At 34.0% G+C, this 27,268-nt stretch overlaps 1 protein-coding gene across 1 annotated transcript; it reads left to right on the plus strand.

Annotated features, from left to right (window-relative positions):
* Positions 1-909: 909 nt before the first annotated feature.
* Positions 910-6,055, plus strand: LOC120089243 (F-box protein SNE). Its single transcript, XM_039046666.2, has one exon. The coding sequence runs from the start codon at positions 5,269-5,271 to the stop codon at positions 5,725-5,727; it is 459 nt and encodes a 152-aa protein (XP_038902594.1). The 5' UTR covers positions 910-5,268; the 3' UTR covers positions 5,728-6,055.
* The last annotated feature ends 21,213 nt before the right edge of the window (positions 6,056-27,268 follow it).

The raw sequence follows: 27,268 nt of genomic DNA on the forward strand, positions 1-27,268 counted from the left end.
AGAGTATTTTAGTCTGGTATAAGAAGTTAAGTAATGATATGTTAAATATAGTATTTTGTAAATAATTCGATCTTCTTTTAACATAAAAGACTTGAACTAAGATATGTTTGAATTGCTTAGAAAAAAGTGTATTTCAAAAGCCATTTTCATTTAAAAACTGTTTAAAATAAAAGGCACTCATGTGTTTGATTACATTTTCTCAAAAGTACTTATTGGAAAAATTACTGATAAATTGTGTTTTGATAGAAAGATAAGTGGGGTATTTATGGACTACTTTGAATCTACAAAATTAAGTAATTAAATTTTTTAACACCTTTGTTACGGTTTTCTTCTTTTAACAAAGTACCGCTACAAAATTTAACTCAACATTTGCTCTCTAGAAACTCATATTCAAAAAACTGTTAAATATTGAAAATGTTACAAGAGTGAATTTCTATGAAACACAAACACAGATACAGTTAAACAATACGAATACGATCAGATATGACGATCGCCAATTTTTAAAAAACTAATATACAAATACGTATAAGGATACACCATGGTTTTAATATATATATTTCTAAAAAAGATGATACTGGTATATTGAAGATATATTTTCTTTTTCTTAAAAAAATCTAGGATATAGATAAATTTAGCATACATGTTAATAATAATAGCACAAAATAGAATACAAATGCTAAAATACAATACAAAAAAGGCAACATTTGCAACATCTAAGATGTTGAAGTACAATAGTTAATAAAATGGAATAGAAAAGTTATTCATATTATGGTATGCAGAAGTATGAAGATAAACAAATAACTTATTCATTGAATTGTTGAAGATATCCGAACGGTTTATATTTTGGTGGACTTGTAGGAATTCAAATGTGAGGATGAAGATTAGATGATTCTAAGGTTTGACCTTTTATTTATTTTTTTCCTTTTAGTTTTGGACTCGAGCAATAAGCTTTTTAAATATGTTGTCTAGTTTTATATTGAAAAAGATTAGATGACTTGCTTGTTTTTTTTTTTTTTTTTTTTTTTTTTTTTTTTTTAAAAAAAATGCACGCGTAGAAATAGATACGTATCTAGGAAGTATCGATATTTGATACGTGTCTGATACGGATTCTTTGCCTCACATAAAGTAATTGTACTTCATAAGTGATTTTCTATCCAAGATTGTTTGGTTTTCTATGAACTCAAAATATTTCAATTGATGTCATATTAAATATAAAAGTAGACTATTAAACACCAAGACTCCGTTTGGTAACCATCTAATTTTTAGTTTTTATTTTTATTTTATTTTATTTTTTTAAAAAATTAAGTGTATTACATTATGTCCACCTCCAAATTTCTTCATTTGTTATTTGCTTTTTACTAATGGTTTAACAAACTAAGCTAAATTTTGAAGACTAAAAAAAATAACTTTTAATTTTATTTTTTTTAGTTTTTCGAAGAATTCAACCATTGTACATAAGAAAAATGTAAATCATTGTAAGAAAGAGAAAATAGACTTAATTTTGAGATCTTTCCTAGAATTGGCAGTCAGAATGATCATTAAAGGTGATTTCCGGAGTTAATTGTCAAATGTGGTCGCTAACGTTGGAAGGTGAAAGAGTTGGTTATGTAAATGCTGAGTTATAAATTGTATTACGGTAGAAAAAGGGGAGTTAACAAAAATCTTTAGCCCCATTTTCTGAACACACTCCACACTCCTCGAATGCTGAGTGAGCTAAGCCTATTCCAAATTGGGGGCCGAAACGGCCCTTAATGTTTACCATTTTTACTAATTATTTTTTTATTGTTAGTGAGGTGACCAATTAAAAAATCATGTTCTTGTTCTTAAGAGAGAGAAATTCCTCAAAATTTGTTGAATTCCAATTCAATTCGTAAACTCCTATGCCTCACTTTAGGTTTAATATTTTACAAAAAAAACTGCCACAAATAAAAATAGATGAGTTCAACATTTAGGTTTGATTTAATAATGATTTTAGTTTGAACATTGCTTCCCAATTTTTACACTTTTTTTTTTCACATTTCTTTAAAAAAAAAAAAAACACTTGCATTTTTAGTCGAAACAAATACTTTTGAAAGCTATTTTTTAGTTGACAAAATTTGACTTGGTTTTTGAAAACCATGCTAGAAAGTAGATGACAAAATAAAAAAACCTACAAGTGGAAAACAATGTTTATAAGCTTAATTTTCAAATCATAAAACTCCATCCCCTAATTAATTAAAAAATAGTGAACTAATTTCAAACATAGTTCACTGTTAAGCTTGTTTCTAGTGACCTAGTAATAGTAGAATTCTGAGTTTGAAATATAGTAGGTTTTGAAACTTATCAAGACCTAAGTTCTTGTGTTATATGCAAAAACATCCAAAATCTACCTTACTTTTAGTACACATATATATTCAAATTTCAAAATCGCATAAAAACAAGTATCTACATACAAAACCAAATCACGTGCACAAATTTGACATGAAAAATCAATATCAAAGCATTTCTAGGACCATGGAGGGTAAAACAAATATATGAAACGAATGTATAATTTACCATTTTTCTATTTTATTGCATAGGCACACAATACTTTCAAACATAGAAATGTAAACAAACGCAGAGTTAACAAAATATTATGCAAATCAGCAAGAGGCAGTACACATTTCATTAAAGAAATTGTTGTTCTAAATTGATGAAACCCCCAAAAAGTGAAAGAAGATTTACAGCAAAATGGGAAAATGTCACTGTCTTGTGATTAAATAAATATTAAGCTCATACAATATAAGTAAACACGGTATTAGAACGCAAATGTATGCATGGAAAATATTAAAAAATAAAAAAGGGGGGGAGTTAAATAACTTGAATTGCAATATTAAGCTGTAAAAAAGGAAAAATTACAAGATGATGATGACAAGAACTCTACAACAACAAAGTAAGTACGAAAGGCAGTCTTTTAACACAGAAGGTTAAGCAAATGAGTGAGAAAATGGAAAACGTAAGAATTTTTGTATGGGTTATTGACCTTTAGGGGTTTCTTGTTGTATTGTTGCAATTATTAAGTTCTTCTCAGCAAGACTTGGGAACAGTGCTTTTCTCAGATGAGTCCAATAGACAAGTCCAACATGAAACAAAACAACATCTTCAGAAACCCTAAAAGAATATAATATAGAGGTGGGGGCAGGGGGGGGGGGGGGGCCGCTAAGAGAATCTCCCTCCTCCTAAGTCCTTTCCCCACAACCCAACCTAAAGGGTCTTTTTATAAATCTAAATGTCAATTCTAACACCCAATATAATGATGTTTTATTTTATTATATGCTTTCTGTCTCAAAGGACTTGGGGTTTTCCTTTCTGTGACAACCCTATCAGACAATCAAATGGGCATTACCCTGTCTATGATTTTCAATGGGTTTTCTCAATTCTCAAACATATTTACATTATTTATTTATTGTTTTCTGAGGAAACCTATGATGCTTGTTTCCCTCTGACTTTTCTTCCTGCTCACAAACAACACTTCTTATTTTCAAACATTTTTTAATGCATTTTATCGTCTTCTGGTTCACCTTTTTCCCCTAAGTGCATAAAGTTCTGTCTATTTTGTTTTTAGTTTTCCAGCATATATTTCCTCAGTATGATGTGTATGTATCACTGTATCATATGAAGGCCATACCATATGAAAAAAACTGTACGTTTTGTAATAGAAATGAACCATCCAACAAGATTCAGAATTTTAAGAATAATAATTTTAATTCAAGCATACAAGTTTAATGCTAACCTCTAGATATCTCATAAGCAAAGACAATGCAAAATATACCTCTATGGTACAATTATGTGATTGTCAACACGTTTTTCATAGTCTAAAAGTTCCACCCCTGCCCCCCGGGTGTGTGTCTCTGGCCTGCCTATCCCTAAAGTTGAAAATCATTAACTCTCTCTTCAAGAGAGGGACAGGGAATGACATGACTAAAGAACGAGAGTGAGCAAAGTCTTAAGTATAACATGCCATCTACTTAAAATCTGCATCAATAAAACAGTGACATTTTTCTTTTAAAAAAAGGGAAATGGAAAAGAAAAAACATTTAGGAATTAGAAATAGAATCCCTCTGTTCTTGAGATGGAAAGAGAGTAAATGATGTGAGATTGTGGAGTACGATGGATAAGTCTTCCCAGAAATCATGGGGAGGAAAAATGGATGATTAAACTATATGAAGTGAGAAGAAAGAGGAGGTTGAGCGGAGCAATGTGATTTAGAGAGAGAGATTGAGGGTGATTCGACAATTAAGATCATAGAGTCAATAACATGTCACAATTTTAAATTCACAAACAAAAATATATCATTTAGGTAGAAAAAGAGTAAATATATGGAATAGTTTTCTGGAATAGGATAGGACTTTCAAATGATAGGCATAATAAAATAAAAGCTTGTGACATCAAATCCTTCAAAGAGATACACTATTTAACTACAACTTGTGACATCATAAAAGCTTAAAAAAAATACTTTCTTTCTCATTTGCAAGAATTTTCAAAAACACTTTTCCAGACATCTGCTTTAATTTATACTATGATTGCAAAACTAAATGCAATTATAATCAAGATTCATTGCACATATTATCTGTCATGACATCATTAACATTTAAGAATCCATAATTTGATAAGGCACTATACACAAATTGGTGTTTCATGATTAGAGTCCAGTGAACAATGTTTAGAGATGGTCCACAGTCCACACACTGAAGTTAAGAAAAGATAGGCATAATAAAATAAAGACAGTAACATATCCATGCACAGCTGATTTCAATTTCAAAGGTCCTCCCTCCTCCTTTGAAGATTGATTCCCAAATCACAAAGGACACACGCCCAAATTCTTGGAATATGCACAAACTAAATTCAACTACAGCTTCTGCTAAGCCCCAAACCAATTTGTTTTTTGAAAAAAAAAAAAAAAAAAAGAAAACCAAAGAAAGAGAAAGTTAAGCAGCATCGCATTCATTTGCATTGGTTTTGAGGTTTTTTTGGTTTGGATCTTCTTCTTTGGCCCCATCTCCTCCCCCCTCGATACCCTCTCAATCCTTCTCACAGACATTTTCACAAACACGCGAACTTCGAGACGCACAGCAAGACAAATCCTATCTTAGACTTTTTCTCCTTGTTAATGAATTTCCATCAGATCAAGCTCTCTCTCTCTCTTTCCATCTCTCAATCTAATTGTCAATTCCATATATATCAAAGAGGCATAGAGTTTCAAGTTTCACCTACCAAATTCCTAATTACTCTAGGGCTTAAACATAAACAATGCAGAAGAATCACATACCAGAGCCGAACGAGAAGAGACGGAAGTTCTTAATCAACGACAATCTCGACATTCTGATTGAAATCCTCAAGCGGCTAGACGGACCGTCGCTCGGCGTCGCCACATGCGTCTGCCGGCTCTGGTGCACCATCGCTCGAAGTGAATCGGTGTGGGAACAGGTTTGCTTCCGTCATGTAACATCGCCGCTTCCGTCGTCGGTGAAATCGGTGGTGGCCGCTTTGGGAGGGTACAAACGGCTGTACATGGTTAGTATCCGGCCGGTGCTGAGTCGACTCGGGTACTCGGACCTGGTGAGGCGAGTTTGGACTCAGGATGAGGTTCAACTTTCACTCTCTCTGTTTTGTGTGGATTATTACGAGCGACTCACTGGGAGTGGGAGAATCGGCGGCGACGCGTCCGCATTGTCCCTCATGTTCCTCTGCAACACCGTCAACGTCTGATTAATCTCAGTGGCTTTTTTGATTCTTTCTCCGCCGTCCGATCTGTAGACCAAATCCATAAAGAAAAACCAAGCTCGCTCCGGTGATTTTAGTCAAAAGGATTAAGATTAGCCTTAGCCTGGTATGAATATGAATATGAATATGAATATTATGATTTTTCTAATTATTATACACCCATTTTCTTAAATAAAAATCACAGAACCATTATTTTCTATATTTTGATTATTGCTGTTTGATTCATCTTGTGTTTCTTTTATTATTTTTATTCATTATTTCTTGTAACAAACAATTTATATATGCAATATTAGAGTCTTATTTATATCACTAATTTTTGTGCCTTTTTCTTTTCTTTTTGTTATTTTCTACATACTTTTGTTAAGAGAAAAAAAAAAAAACACAGTAACAAAATTTTGATTAACAAGGAAAATTAGTTTAATGCTAAAAAAATAAAATAAAACAAGGTATGTAAAGAACATGGTTTTGAAAGTCCAGAAGGTATTGAGAAAATTTTTATCTAGAAGAGGGCTGGCATTAGTGCTAGTTTAGAGACCAATCAAAGAATATAGACAAGACTAACATCTTTAATGAAAATATAATTCAATTGGAAAATTTATAATCATGTTTTAAAAATTATTATAAAATGCGTTGAAGAAATTGTAGAAAAAGGAACTAAATTCGATGTTTTTATTTGGGTAAAAATTGTTTTTGTTGGTTAAGTTTGTCCATCAATTAGTAATAATTTAGTTTTGTATTTTGAAATTTGTAATAATTTATTCTTTAAATTTTAACGAATAATAATGTAGTTCTTATATTTTGAAATTTATAACAATTGGATTCTTATTATAAAAAATTTTAGTAAAATTAAGTGTCAATTTTTCATCTTTAACAATTTAATCTTTATAATTTATAAATAAATCTACTTTTCTATTAATTATCAATCTACGTGGGTAAAAAATTTCATAATGATTTTTTACCATGGTTACAAATGGTAGGGACCAAAAAATATTTGCTTAACCTTTTTATTTTTGTTTGTTTGCCTCTAGACTAGAAAAAGTGATAAATGATTAGGACAAGAGAGAGATGGGAATTGACAGAAGTGGGTGGTCCAATAAATATTGGATCTTGGCTCATCACAGCAAGGCCCAATCCATCACATATCACATTTCATATGGGGTAGGGGAGGGTTTTTTGAATGTGACCTTTGGGTAGAGAAATTAAAGATGTCTTGCTTCCTTAGATAAAATGTAAGGTGGGGTGATAAAAAGAAAGAACCCCAAATCATAAAAATACATTATTTTAAATGTTAAACTCAAAAGCACAATTTCACATTAGATACTGAAATAACTCGACTGAACTCTATGCATGGCAATCGGAACATGATTAAGGTATCTTCTGATTAAAATACTTAAGGTTCGAATCTTCACTATCAAATGTTGCACTAAGCACAATGATTAACTCAACTCTATGCATGTCAACTTGAACGTGGTTAAGGTATATGCTCTTCAGATTAATATATATGTAGTTTCAAATCTTCACTGAAGGAACTTTGAAGTTCCATTGAGGAAGCGGGGATCCGTCCCAAAATTTATTTTTACATAACACAAAATTTATAGAACCTTTATGCATTATCACATCAAATTATACAGCATGCAAGAGAGGGAAAAAGAAATTTGGATTAGGGTTTCAAGAAACTTACCCTTGTAGATACCAAAACTTTCATGAACTCCCCTCTCCAAAAGGATCACAAACAATAGACCATGAACGGTAAAACCAAGGGGTACTACCACAAAAATTACCTTTGTGTTCTCTTGAGATGAGAATTTCTCAAGAGGTATGAGCTCTGAGATTTTTGGAAGAGAAGAAGAGAATTTGAGAGAGAAATTAGTGTGATGTCCTTGAGAAAATTATATAGAGTTCTCCCCATCAACCCAAAGAAGAAGAAGAAAACCACTCCCCTAAAAAACCACCATGCAATCACGTATGAAGTTGAGAGAATAGTGGATAGGGAGTTATAACTCCTTCGCTAAAAAATTAAATAATATAACAAATAATTTAATTACCATTTATCTATCACTCTCTATATATATTGGTTTTAGTTCTCTCATTATTGTATGATATTTAATATAAATTCAATTATACTAAATTTAATTATGTGAATCCAATTGACATAATTAATACTTGAATCATATTCAAATATTTATTTCCTCTCAAATAAACTTTATATAATGTATCAAATATATTATATTAATTATATCATATATAATTAAGTTAAATTATATCATATATAATTAATTCCCTCAATTAATTTGAACAATTCAAATTAATCTAAAATTAATTTCCAATAATCTCTGTTGAGTTATATAGGGGACCTTATGTGTAACGCCCGGATCCTTACACATTATGATCCGACCGCTACGACATGCATACTTAGACTTTTCTATCATGAGATGAGTTTTGGTTGAAATTTCAAAGAACAAATCTAAATTTTATTAATTAGATAGAAAAATTATATAAAAATTTATTTATCAAAACACCAGGATCCATAAAACATTAGCGTGGTGGTACAAAATGCATGTGCCTATAATAGTGAGTTTGATGGTTGGCCATTTGAGCGACGTCCAACTCTGCCATCTACGCTGCGTCCTTACCTACAAAGTCTGTAAAAATATAGGATGAGTATATAATATACCCAGTAAGTAGTTCTCACGTAGGGTAGTGACCAAATGCACAATCACAAGCAACATGTCATGAAAACATATGATTGGGACCGAAAACGTATAATAACATATGGTGGTCGGTTATGCTTCCAACAGAAATCTCTCCCCCTGATAGAAAGATGAGGACCTAAGCGAAAACTAGCCCATCTGATGATTAGCGGGTCATGCAGTCAGTAGGGCCAGAGTCGCATCCAACATCAACCATTAGCATAAACGTTATGCTTCCAACAGAAATCTCTCCGCCCTGATAGGAAGATGAGAACCTAAGCGGAAACTAACCCATCTGATGATTAGCGGGTCATGCAGTCAGTAGGGCCAGAGTCGCATCCAACATCAACCATTAGCATAACCATAAGATTAGACTGGAAGCATAACTTGCACCTAATTAAAACTTGATTTTAACGTAATCGTGAACAAACATAATGCATGGGGTCCCTTGTAGAGAAACGTGTTCTAAACATGTAATGCAATATAACAATTAACATAACCATGCAACATAATAAAGGTACACTACCATAGAACATTTAAAGAGAGGGTGAGATAAACTACTTACCTTGACTGTGATCTAATTATTCCTTATTATTCTTTATGATTTTATCAGCAGAGTTTTCCCTTTTTAAATCAAAAGAAGAAATTTGGGCAGCACTTTACCCAAGCTTTTCTCTTTTAATCTCACAGAACTTCCTCACTCACACTTACTTTTTCACACGATTCTTTGTTACTGAGATTTGTTTGAGAATGGGTTAAATCTTCGGCAAAGGGTCCTATTTATAGTAGTTTTCAGCTCTTCTCAGTGTGACAAATCATCGTACAGGTGGCTTCTTTAAAATTACTTATGGTTTATGGATTCCTCTCAATAAGACACCTAATCTTGGCTAACGTTTGCCCTTACGTCATCATTCTTTGTTTGTATTCAATTTTAGGGGTTTTCCATGTATAATCTATAAGATCGTGGCCAAATTCAACGCATAATTCGCGCTTCTGTCCAAATCTCGCTCATTCTGCTCTTAAAATCTCGCTCTCTCCCGTTTTCTCGCTAGGAATTTACTCTGTCCAGCTTTCTTGCTGAAAATCCCGCTCTTTCCACTCTCGCTCTCAAATTTTCTCTTTCGTCTCGCTTTCTCCAGCTTTCTCGTTCTCGCTCCCGCTCTCTCGCTCTCGCTCCCGCTCTCGCTCCCACTCTCTCGCTCTCGCTCGCGCTCTTTCCTACTGTCTCGCTAAGAATAGCTCTCTTTACTCTCGCTCTCTCCAACTTCCTTGCTACAATTGTCGCTCTCTCCAATTTTCCTTCAATCTCGCTCTCTTTACTCTCGCCAGCCTCAATCTCGCTAGCATCGCTCGCTGGGTTTCTCGCTCTCCAATTTTTCCTTCGATCGCGCAACTCTCTTCTCAGAATCTCGTTTTCTCCAGTTTTCTCGTTGGTGTGGCTTTCGCTCTCTCCCACTTTCTTGCTCCCGCTCGCTCCCTTATTCATTATCTTTTGAATAATGAATAAATTTTCCAATTTCCAATTTATTTATTTATTATTATTATTTTTTTCCTTCTAAATTTCCACCCCTTTAAATAAAATTTCGTCCTGCTTATTATTTGATATTTAATTTCCTGTATGCGTACAAATCTGGGTCGTTACATTATGGACCTGTAGATTTAAGCTCCAATGACATTTGAATAATGAATTAAACTTCTTTAATTAAATTATTCAACATCCATTAACTACCGATCATTCTGTTAAAGACTGACAGTTGCACTCTTCACACTACAGATATATTTCTGTGTTCATTGGATACCAAACTCTGTGTTCTGTTCATGTTCATTTTTTATATGTTTATCTTTGATGTTCTTGGAATTGTTATAACATCGTGCATAACAAATTTTGTTGTGTTAGATAACTTTTACTTTGAGGTCAAGACACAAACAAAGCACACAACCATATATGACAAGGACAAAGAAAAAAAGAACCAACCTAAAAAGATCCTAGTAAACATATTTTAAGGGAAAAAGTCTACATGAATCCTCTAATCAATGAAAGTATGTAACCATTTCGAACAACAAAAGAACACATAAATCAAACAACCTGACAGATCACTTGGGGTACAAGGTACTATGGATATGAAAGTTGTGCTCGTTTCAAAGTTAGCAGCAATACAAGTGACTCTTCAAACCTTTTGTTGCAATTAAACGATTATTTACACTAAAATAATAAATCCAAGCAAGCTTTGTGCCCTACTATGTGGTTATAAGCTAAAGGGTAGTTAAGGAATTAACGTCTTTGAACTCTAGCTTATCATTTTGAAGAACAGAAGCACTAAACATGTCAGAATACTAATGACTAATAAAATCACGATTTTGAAAAATGATATCGAACAAAAAAATTGAAAAAAAAATCATTTTGGTACTAGATTTTAAATCTAGTTTCATTTGGTTTTTAGGTTTCAAAATATTATTGTTTTACATCTAAATTTTGAAAATAGGTATGGGTGCATGTGTGCGTGCATGTGTAATTTGTCACTTTAGTCCTTATTGCAAAAAATATTATTCAAATTTAATGAAAATTCTTACACATATAGCTTGATAAATTGATCATTGAGAATCATTTTTTTTTTCATAAACTATAAAGATCAAATCATTACATAACATAAATAACACTTAATTTGAAAGAGATTTTTCATAATGGAGATTAAATTGTTATTTATTTTAAATTTAGGAACTAAAATAGTACAAATTTAAGAGTACAAAGTCTAAATCGTTAGCCACAAAATTTTAAAAATAAATTATTAGTAAAAGTTTAGAAACCAAACATGTTTTCTAACCAAAGTTTTGAAAAACCATCACACAATCATGTACGAAGTTGAGAGAATAGTGGGTACGGAGTTACAACTCCTTCCCCAAAAAATTAAATAATATAACAAATAATTTGATATATATATATATAATAACTACCTTATCATATATTATATATGTTATATAATATAACACATGACCTATAGTTTTATATTGTATCAAATACAATATAATCTATAGTTTTAGTTTTCTCATTATTGCATGATATTTAATATAAATCTCATTTATACTAAATTTAATTATGTGAATCCAATTCACATAATTAATATTTGAATCATATTCAAATATTTATTTCTTTTCAAATAAACTTTATATAATGTATCAAATACATTATATTAATTATATTATATATAATTAAGTTAAATTATATCACATATAATTAATTCCCTCAATTAATTTGAACAATTCAAATGAATCTAAAATTAATTTCTAATAATCTCTGTTGAGCTACAGAGGGGACCTTATGGACCTGTAGATTGAAGCTCTAATAGTATTTGAATAATTAATTAAACTCCTTAAATTAAATTATTCAACATTCATTAATTGTCGATCATTCCACTAAAGACTGACAACTACACTCTGCACATTACAGATATATTTCTATGTTCATTGGATATAATTAGTCAACAATACGATGACCCTTCACAAATTACTCATAAGTACAACTGGGCCAAAGTTACCGTTTTACCCCTATAGTTACATCTAACTCCTTAAGTACCACAAATCCCTCTAATGAACAATAAGTCATAGTTCAACTATGACCAAACCCCTCTCGGGCCAAGAGCGGGTGTGGAGCCACATTGTTCAAGCCTCGAAATCAGCCCTTAAGGGAGAAATTTATCTACTAATCCAGATATTAGGGAAGAAGTAAATTTTGTCTTGTATAGCTGTGTTCCCAACGAAGTAAATTTTGTCTTATATAGCTGTGTTCCCAGCTCTCCAATCAGACGAATCTCCAAAATGGTAGACTTATTGAGCCGGCGATCTGGCACTCTCACCCATACAAATCAAAGAACTGCCTTCATAGGCAGGAGTTCACAACTCACTCAAGATTCAGATCATGTTACCTATGGTCATCCTGGTGAAATGTAAGTTTCTATTATTAACGGTATTATATTATGAGACTAGTCATTTCGTAGCCTGGTCTTATACAAACTCTATTGTATAGAATACCCATGTTCATATGTCTTTACATGAATGATCAAGATCAGATCATTTGTAACACTTTATAACAATTGTAACATCTACAAAGTGGGTCGTATTCGTAGTGTCACCAAGATAAGGTACCCAACCTTATTCATCTACTACAGACCATTTAGGCTACCACTTAAACATGATCCACCTGTATATCTCTACATACATGTTTAAGCTACAGAAGATAACCTTGGATGTTAGTTTATTGGTTTTGTGGGTTAATGCTACTAAATGTCGAATAAAACATCTCATATTTTATTAAATAAATAAAATATTTGTATATTATAATTACAAACTATAGAACCCACGAGATTTAAGGCATCAACCCCAACAATCTCCCTCTTGTCCTAAAGCTAGTATTGTGTACAATATAAAAATCACACTAATATAAAAGTACACATAAAACAATAAACTAGAGCATAATATGCGCCCAGTACAAAATCTCCCATTTGCCCTAGACTAGATGTGACCTGCCACATAGACCCATACTCTGCAAGTGACTCTCAAACACCTTAGCCATGAGGACTTTTATAAATGGATCAACAACGTTATGCTCCAAAGCTATCTGCGTGACGATCACGTCCCCTCGATGCACAATCTCTCGGATGAGATGATACTTCTGCTCTATGTGCTTCTCTCGTTGGCTCCTAAAACTCATGTACTTATTGTCGAAAGTAGCAAGCATATGATAGAAGAATTCAGGATAATTAAGCACTCTAATTCATTAATTTTAGCAACAAATTAAACATGTTCATTCAAAATAAAGAGGGTTTCAAAAATACCTTTGAAGAACACCTTTGATCTTCAAATTTAGCTCTAATTTCCTCAAAAACTGGTTGTGAACCACCACAAGATCTTCCCTACTATTCTCTAGGACCTTAGATTGAGTTGTGGGGCTCAAATAAGCTGGATCGAGGAATTTTGGAGGAGAAAGCTAATTGGTTTTCTTCAAGCTAAATAACCCTTCTTCTAGCTCTTTTCTTAACCAAAATCTAATTTTCATCAATCACAATCAGCTGAAATCAATTGGTTTTATCTCTTCCAGCCATGCAACCATATTGCATTGAAAAAGGACAACTCTTACTTAGAAAATCAAAATAGAATTTTGGTGGAATTGTGATTCATGTTGGAAAAACCCACTAAAGTTGGGTTTTTCTAATTTTTCAATTAAATTCAATTTTAATCAAATTAAATCGAATTTCCCAATTGTAAAAATCAATTTCTATTTTAAAAATGATTCAAACCAATTAATTGAATTTTTATTAAAATTAAATTTTTAACCTAGTTTTCCAAATATTAAGTTAAACAAAATTGATTTTCCAATTTGAATTTTCACAAAATTCAAATTTCAATTTTAAAATTAATTGATTTAATTAATTAAACAATTTAATCGAATATATTAATTTAATATCAAATATTAAATTAATCAAACACCAACTCCACTACCATGAATCTTCTATTCATGAAATTAATATTTAAATCATATTTAAATATTATTGAATTCTTCAATTTCGTTTAATTCAATAATTAAACCAGTAATTATATCATATATAATTACTAATTTCCTTAATTCGAATTTGAACGTTTCAAATTCACTCATCACACTATTCTAAGGTTTATTTTGTTTGTGAGCTAGTAGGAGACCTTATGAACCTACAGATCATGGGCTCCAACGATCGGAGATTAACCAGTTAAACTCTTTAACCTAATTAATCACCATTTGTTAACTACCGGGCCACTCCACTAAAGCCCAATAGTTGCACTCCCTTAACTGTAGATATATTATGTCCACTTGATATAACCATAATTAGTAAGTTAATCTTTCACAGGTTGTTCGTAAAATGGCTGGGTCAATAGCTATTTTACCCCTAAGATTACCTCTTGTTCCTTAAGTCCCACTGATTCTTTAATGAACAATTGGTTTGAGATTCAATCTTTAAAATGAGTCCTTTTCGGGCCAATGAGAGGGTGAGGCCCCTTGTTTAAGACCTGGAGTCAGCATTTAAGGGAACAACATCTCTACTATCCTTAAAAGCGGGTAGGAGCGAATTCCATCTTGCACCCTATGTCTCCAGCTATCTACCCGGTCTTACCGCTAAGATGGGAGCCTTATTGAGCCGGCGTTGTTGTGTAAACCCTCATCGATGCAAATCTATGGATAGTCGCAAGTAAATAGGAGTTCATAGTTAGCTCAGGATTAAGATTAAGTTACCTAGGTTATCGTTTTGAAATAGTTAGTCTCAGTAAACAATATTATAAAGTAAGAGTGACTTATTTCTTGGTCCGATCTTATACAAACTCATTGCATAGGACGCCCCCACTCCTCATGTCTCCACATGAACGAATTAGAATCACTTCATTTGTAGCACTTTACAAAAAATTGTATCACCTACAAAGTGAGCCATATCTGATAGTGTCCCCAGGATAAGGTACCCAACCTTATCCGTATACTGTAGACCATTTTTTCTACCTACTCGAACTTGATCCACTTTTATGTCTCTACATAAAGTTTAAGTACTCATGTAATAGCCATGGATCTTAAGTTTGTTGGCTTTATTTCTAAAACCAAATGAGCAATTCATATATTCAATAACTACTTTATTGAATTAAACTTCAATAATATCTTTATTGATTAACAAAATAAGTTTATTGTTTACAAACCATAAATTTTAGGACATAAAACCCAACACTTATTAGCTGGAAAAGGGCATAATGACCCTAAGTTTGTAATTTATGTTTGTGATTTGGTGTTGTGAACTCTGGCTGTAATTATATATACAAGTTGGTGATGGGTTAGCCTTTTTATATGAAAAGTTCTAGTTACTTTAGAGATTTAAGTTAGAATGCATGAACGATTCAAAATATTTATATTTGTCTATCAGGTGATAGAGGAGCAAGAAAATAGATTACAGTTCTTAGATGGGCAATAGGTGTCATAATAGGGTTGACATCTGCTGTCTTGATATCTCGTTCTAGGACAATAGGGTAGCTTGGGCGGGGGTATAACACGTAGCTCGATATATACCTAATCTCGAGCCTCAAACTTTTCCTTTCATTTAGTGCCAACCAAGCCTTTCATTAGCTGTTGTGCCCGCTATAAATTTGATCTTAATCCTAATATCTTTGCATCATGCCCTTGCAACCAAAACCCAACCTCGCTGACTTTTTCCAGACTTTATTCATAATCTAGAACAAGAAGGTGTGGTCAGGCATATTCCTTTCGAAACGGAAAGGGGCTATAAGAGGCCAATCGATGCTAGAGATAAGTACTTTATTTGTAGACACATGGCACCTAAAAAAGCTAGAACTCTAACTTTCATATCCCTTTAAAACAATTCCTTCTTTAGCCTCTGATACATTCAAACAACTCCATTTTGACCTTTGATTGGGTTATCATGAAACTTCTAGAGGATGAAAGGGATGGTGAAGGAAGATGGAGGTCGGACTAATAAAATTATTATGTTCTAAAATTATTCACCACAAATATCGTTTCCGATGCAACCATCCCAAAGGATTTTTGCCTTCTTCCCCCTTGAAAATCAGAATCTCTCATTTTCTAAATCGCATATCAAATAAAGGAACATCTCCGCTCACAATGTTCATTGTACCTTTGATATGTTTCTATTCCTTACTCACGAGTTACTTTCTGTTACTAGTTATTGTTTTTTGTTTTGGCTCGAACTAGAGACTCCCTGCCCGTTAACGGTTCCTCTCCCTGACCAACCTTCAAAACCTTGCATAATCTTATGTTCCATAGTTATTCCTAACTCCTCTTTAACCTGATCAAGTTTCGAAGTGATTGTGGCTTCAACTCTATTCTGTATTTCCACAAATCGCTGATCTATCCTCGCCTCCATATCCACTTGCAACAAAGTAAATTATTCCTCCCATGCAATCACTTAGGCTACCATCTTTTTTTTCTATTCTATAAAGAATAGTGGCTTTGATATCAATATTATAAATCTCAAACTATGTATTCACTATTTTGACAAAACCAAGGGAGTTTCTGAAGTCCCCTCTCCTCAATGCTCAACAGAGCTACAAAAAAGGGTAAAAATACCAAAAGATAAAAATAGTTTTCCTTTACTCAGCCTCTTAAATGCCTTTTCTAACTAACAAAATGGCCCACCACAATCAAACACACACTCATAGTTAACTATTTTCTACTCCTCACCATTTATATCATTGCATCATTTTTCTCACTTTTTCTTTCTTTCTTTCTTTCTTATTCCTGTGTATAGACCTTGGTACCTTGGAGCCTATCACTTGATAATCTAACAAATTAATTGACACAAAAGCCATTGGGTTGAAGTGGATACAAGTTTCATCAATCAAATTTTTAGATGAACATAACAAGCCTGTTGAAAGTAAATAAATTGGGTCATTTTGTTATTAATCAGCCCAGTGGATATATATAGGCCCAACTATCCAGAACGATCCAAGTAATACGATGAAAGTAAATTTACAAGTATGCTCATATACACCTTTAATACTAATAGGACCTAAACAATGTAATAACAACCCACTAGGATCTCTTCCAAAACAATCAATCAAATAATTGTTCTCTAAAACACCACAGATAAATCACTAAATAATCACCAAGAAATCAACCAAAAATGGACGACAATAAACCATACAATTCTGGAAGACTAAAAACAAAGAGTACACATGAATTATATGTGGGAAACCCGTTTGATGTGAAGAGTAAAAAATCATGGGCCTTGTGAGAAGTCCACCCTTGTCAACTTCTCTTATTATGATAAAATTTAGGGAAAAAGAACTCAATTAGTCATACAAAGGTTCACTACCCACCAATACTTTCATACATAAAAGATGAACACTTTAGAGATAAAAAAATTGAAAATCATCTAGTTTTACAAATTCTATTTGGCAACGACTACGGACAAACAAGAGGTTCAAACAAAGATCCAACCGTTCAAAATGAGACCCTATGTGTCCCAAACAGGTTGACCAAATTTTAGCACAATCCAACATTCAAACTCGCCAATCGACAACTTTGTGGAAGTTGTCGCTGAAAAACCGAACTGCTGTCTTTCTCTCCGATTTTCTACCTTTTTTTTCACTATCTTTTTTCGTGAGACATCTCTATATCACATAAAAGAAAATCTAGGGATTTCAAGATGAGCCAGTCTAAAAAATTAGCCCAAACTAGGCTCACAGAACACAAGTTTAAAATAAAGTTTTGCTTGTGCAACAAGTGGGTTGGACACTCACAACAATCTCCCCCTCTAGCCCAACATGGAGAAGACTCAATCATATTCATGATCCCTTGAACCTCATCCCGGAAGGCTTACTACAAAGATCAATCTTGCTTTTAGGAACTACCTTAGTTAACATATTTGCACTATTCTTGTAGGTGTAGACTTTCGTCAGATTCAATCTTTTTCCTTCAATTACATCTCATATCCAATGATACATTGAATTCTTGCTCAAATCTATAGCACTCTGACTATCACAAAATATTACATACTCATCTCGCTTCAAACTCAACTCTTGAAGGAACCTTTTAAGCCATAACATCTCTTTGCTTGCTTCCACTACTGCAATATACTCCGCCTTAGTTGTGGACAATGCTACGCATTTTTTAGATTGGATTTCCAAGAGATGACTCCCCCTGAAAATGTAAAGACATAACCTAAGGTAGAATTTTTGTTATCAAGATCACCTGCCATGTCTGCATCAATATAACCCTTTAAGCATAGGTTTGCCACCTCCATAATACCAACTCAATTTGGAGGTATCCTGCAAGTATTTGAAGATCCATTTCACTGCTTCCCAGTGAGTCTTACTTGGATTAGATAGAAAACGACTCACTAGACTGACTGCATGTGTAATATTAGGTCTAGTACACACTATAGCATACATCAAAGAACTAATAGCAGAAGAGTAAGGAATGGATGACATAACTTTTTTCTCTTTCTCTGTTGTAGGGCAAGCTTTCTTACTTAGCTTAAAGTGAGTCACTAGCGGTGTACTAACAGGCTTAGCATGATTCATATTGAACCTTTCCAGCACCCGTTCAATATACTTCTCCTGGGATAACCACAATTTTCCAGCTTTCCTGTCACGAGCAATCTCTATATCTAAGATTTGCTTTACAGAACCCAAATCTTTCATGTCAAATGACTTGGACAAATCTTTCTTTAAATTTTGAATCATATTTATATATTTTTCACCTATCAACATATCATCTACATATAAAAGAAGAAGGATGAAGTTGTATGCAGGAAACTTTCTAAAATACACACAAGAATTAGTTGTAGTTCATTTATAATCATTGCTTATCATAAACAAATCAAATTTCTTGTACCACTGCCTTGGTGCCTATCACAGCCCACGACTCTTCTATAATTTTCAAACAATTTTATTTTTTCTTTTTTCTTCAAATCCTTCAGGTTGCTCCATGTAGATCTCCTCATGCAAGTCACCATGTAAAAAATTTATTTTTACATCAAGTTGTTTATCTTAAGATCAAGACTTGCTGCTAATCCTAACACTATTCTGATTGATGTCATTTTGACCACCAGAGAGAAGATCTCATCAAAGTCAATGCCCTCTTTTTGGATGTATCTCTTAATCACTAATCTGGCTTTGTACCTCACTATCTTCTCACCATCCTTCTTGTACTTGAAAACCCATATGTTTTTCAACACTTTCTTGCCCTTTGAAAGCTTCACTAGCTCTTAGGTTCCATTCTCTTCCAGGGAATTTATCTCATCCTTCATTGCATTGAGCCACTGGTCTTTTTCATCATGAGACAAGACCTCTTGATAGTTCTCTGGCTCTCTATCTTCATTAACTAGAATGAACTCTGAGCTTGAATACCTTTCTGAAGGCTTACGCACTCTGGTGGACTTTTGAGCCTGAGTATCCTCCACTTGGGGAATAGGTTGCTCCCCTTGCTCATGAACTTCTCCATGATTATTTCTTCATATGCATCTTCCTCATGAATTTCTTCATCAGATGAAGACTCATCAAGATCATCATCATCAGCATGATCTGGTACATTACCATCAGGTTGTATCTCACCAACATTATCATGTACATCATCAACATTCTCATTTGTCAGCTGAACAATAGGAGTATATGCAGAATCATTAGTAGTATCAATATACAACTCTAAAGTAGAAGTGTACCTTGTACTAAGAAGATTTACACCCTTTTTGTGTAAAAGAACACTATATTTCTACTTTTCACTACTTTTTTCTTTTCTAGATCGTAGAGCTTATAACCATACTTTTCATCCCTATACCCAACAAAAATCATGGATTGGTCTTCGAATCAAGCTTTGACCTCTGTTCTTTAGGCACATGCATGTATGCCTTGTTGTTAAAGACTCTGAGATGCAAATAAGTGGGATCATGTCCCTTCCATGCTCTCTCTAGAATGTCTAAACCAAGAGGAATTGATGGATATTGATTCATCAAATACACGACACATTGCACTGCTTCACCCTAAAATGTCTTAGAAAGATCAGACATTCTAAGCATACACCTCACCTTCTCCACAATGGATTTGTTCATCCTCTCAGCAACTCCATTGTGTTGTGGTGTGACAGGCTTTGTTTTCTTATGTCTAATGCCATGTTGTGAAGAATAATACTTGAACTCATTTGAAGTATACTCACCACCATTGTCAGATCGAAGACACTTCAATTTTCTTCGATCTCCCTTTTAATCATGACGTGAAACTTCCTAAAAATCTTGAATATTTGGCATTTTTTCTTCAACATATACACCCAAGTTCTTCGAGTCACATCATCAATAAAAGTGACAAAATATTTATTGTCACCAAGTGACTCCACCTCAATAGGCCCACAAATATCAAAATATATTAACTCTAATTTTCCTTGCCTTCTGGTGGACTTTCCAGAAAAGGAACTTCTATGTTGCTTACCTGCCAAACAATGATCACAAGGGTCAAGAGAAACCGTTTTATCAACAGGAATAAAAGATTTATGTTGCGATGTTAATGATGCGTATATTATGAGCTATACTGGATTGAAGATACGATATCAATATTATACGTTTAGTTGCAGCAATCATGCACTAATCACACGGTTTCTCGTCATCAAGCCAAGTATAACAAGATTACAAGTTTCTTAGGATAACCCAAGGTCGAACACGGGGATTTGTAATAATAGAGTGACTAGTGAATGTGGGTATGCGGCAAGTAAATATTGTTAGAATAATGTCAAGTTCATGCGATTAACTAATTTATGTGATATAAATTTCTAAACTAATAGAGAAAACCATGAGATAAATTTTAAGAGTAATTTAGAGAAACAACAGTCTTAACATGAAGGAAAATATCTGAAGAAGGCAGGGTTTGGGGAAGATCAATACCACATCACTAAGCTTATAATGAGAGTTTTCCTTGGCACGCAATTCAGGTTATTACATACCTCTCAGTGGTTAGCCACACTTATCATATTTCTATGATGCATGGATAAAATTGCTTTGAGTGCAAGGTTGTTTCTCTCTCTAGAAATACTTCTTGCTTTGCTTAATGAAATCCACAACTACTTTCCTTCTCAGGTAGTTAGTCATAACTACTTGACTCAATGAGTTCTCATAGGTAAGCATTTTAATATTCATACATTAAGCAAATAGGATAACTCCCACAAATTCTACTTAGATCATGGTATTAATCTTTCCCCTCACCCCGTTGAACTTAGCTACTCATGATAATAGATAAAGTGGAAGTGAAGATAGAGAAGATGATGAAAGTGGACATGATGATATTTCAATAGAAATATTGTTGTTGGATACACAAATGAGTAGTCTCTTAAACAAAATGCAATACAACAACTAAAGAATTGAAGAGATAAGGTAAGGGCTATTGTTAGCAATCTCTTGCTTCCTACAGATGAATGTCAAGGCTACTGGTGATATAATGGTTAGGTGAATGGAGAAGGCCTTCTCAGACTCTTGCTCCAGCAAGGCTCCGATGAAGAATCATGGTGAAGTATGGAAGTGGAATTGTCTCTCGTAAAAATCTCTGTCTCTCCGTCTAAAGATTCTTCTCCCTTGATGGCGTCAAAGCTTTATTTATAGAGTCGTGCATTGATAATTGGTGGGATTTCTGCTCTGATAAATTGCTATCGTCTGACGCGGTAGGTGAGAATGTCAACACTGCTATCATGGTCAATCTTCTGAATACTTGCCAGGTGATCTGCTGGTGCTGGCTCAGAGATCTCGAAGCATGCGACCAATTATTTATTTATTGGATAGGGGTTCCGTGCATACGATGAAGTTCTGTGATTAGTCTGCAAAATAGAAATTTTGGTGCAATATAACTCATGATATGCGGTCAGAGGGTGTTTTTGAGATACTTCAGCGCAAGTTTAATATGTAGCATAAATTTTTAACAAAATTGATGCATATTCTTCTTATCTATCCTCATTATTCTAAGTAAAAGACTATAATAACTTGTATTTTTGTAAATTATCAATTTATCTGCCAACAATTTAATCCTTTTATTGCTCATATGCCCTAGCCTTCGATGCCATAAATTTGGAGAATTCTTTTCTTCTACTGTATTCCACTTAGAACATATGCTCAAATTTATTTTATACAAAGAATAACACAACTCACCTTGAACAACTATTATTGAACCTTTAGACAATTTTCACTTACCATCGCAAAAGCTATGTCGAAATCCTTCTTGATCAAGAACATTTGCAGACAATAAGTTAAGGCATAAATCAGGAATATAGTGTACATTCTTTAATGTAAGTGTGTGCACCCAACACTTGTCTTCACACGAATATTACCTAACCCAACTGTGCTAGCTGAGCTCTTGTTTCCCATCTTCACATTATCAAAATCACAAGATTGATAGTTCATGAAATACTCTCTTTTGGGAACACAATGGTATGAAGCACTTAAATCTACCACCCACTCTGTGTTTGAACTCATTCACTGGCTGCACAAATCAAAGTGACAACATTATCACATGAGAAATAGTTGTTGCAAAATTTTTATCATCTTCCTCTTTTTATGAGTCTTGCTTCTTACTTTATTCTTTCTTCCAACGATATCAAAACTTTTTTTATATGGCCAGGTTTGTAATAGTAATGACATGTCCTAATCTCTTTGTCTCTAGACTTGGACCTCCCTTTTGAGTTACCACGATCTTTGGGTCCCTTACTCTTGTTTCTTCCATGATTCTCAACAACAAGAACATGTGAATTATCAACTCTTATCTCCTTTCTTCTTATCTTTTCATTGAACATGCTTTATTTGGTAACATCCAAAGATAAAATACCTTATGGAGCAGAGTTACATAGTCACAATTAAGGTTTCCCAACTATCCGACAAAGAACTCAACAAGAACAAAGCCTGTAATTCATCATCAAAATCAATCTTCATAGTAGTCAGCTTATTAATAATATCCTGAAAGTCACTCAAATACTCAGAAACAGATTTCCTGCCCTTTAATTTCAAATTAACAAGTTTTTTGATTAAAGAAGCTTTGTTATGTATGGTCTTCCTTTCATAAAGACCTTCCAATTTCTTCCACAACTCATATGGGTTGGATGTCAAACCCCCTCCTAGATTACCCTCTTAATCTGGAAGAGAGTATGAAGGTGGTTGTTACTAGCCCTACTGCTAACATTCACCACCCTAGCCTTCCAACCTAAATACCAACCTGTTAAACATTAATAATGTACGCATACAACATGCCTCCTTAAGGTTCTACATGAGAGTATATGAACATATGCAAACGGTCATGACATAACATCTACAGAAATAATATTTACAGCTGGGCCCAAACATCACTAACAAGGCCCTAGTCCCTCACAAAACATGTGTACATAAACAGACCATCAACCTAAGTCTTCTTAACAAGCCGAGCCTTTCAGTGGCAAGCAGCAGTAGGATCAACCTTGAGGAATCTAACCATTACCTGAAAAAGGAAAACATAGAAAATCTGTGAGCTAGTAGCCCAGTGAGTGACTATAGAATCATATTACACCATGCATTATATCACTATAAACATGTAAATATACCGATGAACATCTCAAGAAACTTTCTCTAAATATAACATTAAGAACCATTCTTAGACATCATTAAACATCATTATTCCTTAGTTGAGAACGAGCCTACATCGCTCTCACTCCCAACGTCTATTACCGGCCAAGAGACCCATATTTCGGCCTCCCTTTGGTGGTATATGGCCTAGGAGACCCATACTTCGGCCTCTCATTCAGAACTACCTATGTGCACGTGGAGTTTTCTAAGTACCGTCAATACCTTAGGTACTATTACCCAGATGCCTTCTCCGTATCCTTCAGTACCGGGTTATTTCCTAGCATCAAATTAAGTTTCATTGCATGCTAGTTACACAAGGACTCATTCTATCATAGCCCTCCTCCAGAACACATGCTTCATATTAGAAACTTAACTTTTGTAATAAATTCACAACATACCTTAGCCTGCATTAAAACATATACAAGTCGGAGGAGATATGCTAAGCTATTCATTAAACATTTGTTGCTTGAGGAAATATGAATTCATCATCAACATCACTGTAACTTACATGGTCTTTTATGCATAAGTATTGAAATCATTAGATTCATTTAGTCACTCACAGCTCGTCGGGGATCTTGATGGTTTATACGCCTCTCCTAGCTCTTCTTGGCCTGAAAGGACATAATTCCCAGTTAAATTCCTTAGAATTCTCAGCAAAATACCTCAGATAGTTCGTTTACTAATGAAACTTTCATCAACAAAATCAGCATTACTAGCGAGATAATCATCATGAGCGAGTTTATCCTCATGAGCGAGATTAAGCATTTCACTAGCAAGTCTTCAACCTAGCGAGACTTACCTCCTCTAGTTAGCTTTGCTTCCTCACCAACGAGATTCAGCCCAAGGTTTCAGCGAGATTTAGCACAAAAATCAGCGAGATTATCATCCTGAGCGAGATTCTCATCCTCTTTATCTCGCTCTCGCTCTCTACGGTGAGCTATTTGCTTGTTCTTCCCAAGCAGCTGTTTGCTTATGTACAGATTTTCTGTTTCAACTTCAAAAATTCATAATTCAAAATCCAGAACTCTTTTCAAGAAACTTTCTTCTAAAACTTGTTTATAATTGAGTTATTTCTTACCTTAAAATTTCAGCAAAAAATTCCTTGTAGTTTAGCCTAGAGCTTCCAATCTTCACCTCGAGCTCTGATTAATCCGAGAATCTGCCCCCTTCTGAAAATTCTTCATTTTTGTTCTTCTGCTCCTGAAATCCTTCTCCAGCAAGACAACCTCGAAAACTAGATTCTCCCAACTTTCAAATGGCACTAATTTCACTAAATTTGCTCATGCCAATTGCCAAAACTAAGCTTTTGAAGTTCCACTTCCTTTTAATCTTCCTGCCGCCTCCCGAGTTCAAAGATTAAACCGCCACGTCATCCCACACTTAGTGCCTCCAGCCAAAACCAATTAGTGAGCTTCCTCATTTAATGTGTTTTTCCTTCCCTTCCTCCATAACTCCTATAAATAAACATGGATTCTCACTTATTAAATATTTTATATAACATTCCTTTGGCTAAACATGCTTATCTAGGAAACTTAGAGTTCGGGGTTTACAATGGACCCTTTAGACGCATGGTTAAAAATACTAATATCAACCCACTACCTAATAGTCGCCAAAGTTTTTCTCTTTAACTTTCCCCAATCTTTTTCTTCCATTTTCTCTGGTTTTATAAGTTTAGAAATTGTGTCATCTGCTTTTGTGGTTGTTTCAATTGGATCAAACAAATTTGTGCAATATAACACATCCTCCATTATCGGTCTCCAGATGGAATAATTTATTGGTGTATCTTTTATCATTGAACTACCTCTACCATTACTAGTAGATTCCATAACAATGATTAAATTAAACTCTGCTTTGATAATAACCGTTAGGACCTAAACATTATAACAACAACCCATTAGAATCTCCTCCAGAAAAATCAACCAAATAATTGTTCTCTAAAACACCACAAATAAATTACCAAATAATCACCAAGAAATCAACCAACAATGGACAATAATAAACCACAAAATTCTGGAAGACTAAAAACAAAGAGCACACACGAATCATACGTGAAAAACCCTTTCGATGTGAAGAGTAGAAAACCACGAAACTTGTAAGGAGTCCACCCTTCTTAACTTCTATTATTATGATAAAATTGAGGGAAAAAGAACCCAAATCAGCATACAAAGGTTCATTATCCACCAATACTTTCATTCATAAAAGATGAACATATGAGAGATAAAAAAATAAAAATCACCAAGTTTTACAAATTCTGTTAGGCAGCGATTACAGACAAATGAGAGCTTCGAACAATGACCCAACCATTCAAAATAAGACCCAATGTGTCCCGAACAAGCAGACCAAATTTTAGCACGATCCAGTGATTCAAACTCTCAAAATTGACAACTTTGTGAAAGCTGTTGTTGAAAAATTGAACTGCTGTCTTTCTCTCCAATTTTCTACCTCTTTTTTTTTTCACTCTCTTTTTCCTTAGATCATTCCCATATCACATAAACGAAAACTCAGAGCTTCCAAAATGGTCCAATCTAAAAATTAGCCCCAATTGAACTCACAAAACACAAGTTTAAAATAAAGTCTTACTTGTGTAACAAGTGGGCTTGACACCTACAACAAATACTCCCTGTCAATATGGAGTGTAATATTTATCACACCTATCTTGGACAAAAAAGGAAGAAAAACTTCGGATGATAAGGCTTAAGTGAAGACGTTAGCAAGTTGCTTTTGGGATCGAATTGAAAGCAGTTTGATAACTTCTTTGATAAGTTTCTCTCAAATGGAATAACCATCTAACTTAATATGCTTCGTACGCTCTTGAAACATCAAGTTTTAAGCTATATGAGGTGTAGCATCATTGTCACAATATATGATGGCAGGAGATATGAGAGCAATCGGTAATTCATTCAAAAGTAGTGAAATCCAAATCAATTCACATTTAGTAGTAGCTAAGGCTTGATATTCGACTTTACAGAAGATTGTGAGATGGTCGTTTGTTTCTCAGCCTTCTAAGATATAAGAGAATCTCCTAGAAAAACATAGAACCCAGTAGTAGACTTACGAGAGATTATACAAGAAGTCTAATCTGAATCTGAATAAGCCTTATGTGAAACCTCGATTTCAATTTCTCGACTTAAGCAGGTAATTAAAGGAATTAACTAAGTAAGAGTTAGATCCTATGTAAAGAGGAAGGAAAATTTCTAAGTGTTGAATAGATTTTCCTTAAGTAGCTTTGAGTTAAGCCTTAATTAGTGAAATTTGGCTAAGTGTAAAGTCAAAAGAAACCATGCTGTGGTGTTAGGAAACATTAACGCATGAGATGATACTGAGTTAGTAGAGGTTTAAAAGAGAGTAAGCATGAAAGCCAAAGGCAACCATGCGTTTTGTGAGGTTGGACGCATGTTGGCTGAAGCATTGGCAAGAAGCGTTGCCAAGATTTACTTATGCGTTGAGGCTGCGTGAGCGAGAGCGGAGAAAGTGAGAGAAACTTGAGTACAAGGCATTGGGTAGATGATCGTGTAGCTTTGCGCGCGACGCTAAACGATGTAAAGCGATGCACTACACGATAAGAGACGACACTATACAATCAGTGTAAGTGCTAGAGGATAAGCGTGGAAGCTAAACAATAGTGTTATGCGATAGCGTTAAGCATTGAGTGGGCACTAGAGACAAGCTGAGCACTAGATGATGCGTGGACGCTGAGTGATAGACTACACGATGGCACTACACGATGAGCCT

Source organism: Benincasa hispida, chromosome 10 (genome assembly GCF_027475165.1).
Source record: "Benincasa hispida cultivar pf3 chromosome 10, pf3_genome.v1.1, whole genome shotgun sequence".
Lineage (NCBI taxonomy): Eukaryota > Viridiplantae > Streptophyta > Magnoliopsida > Cucurbitales > Cucurbitaceae > Benincasa > Benincasa hispida.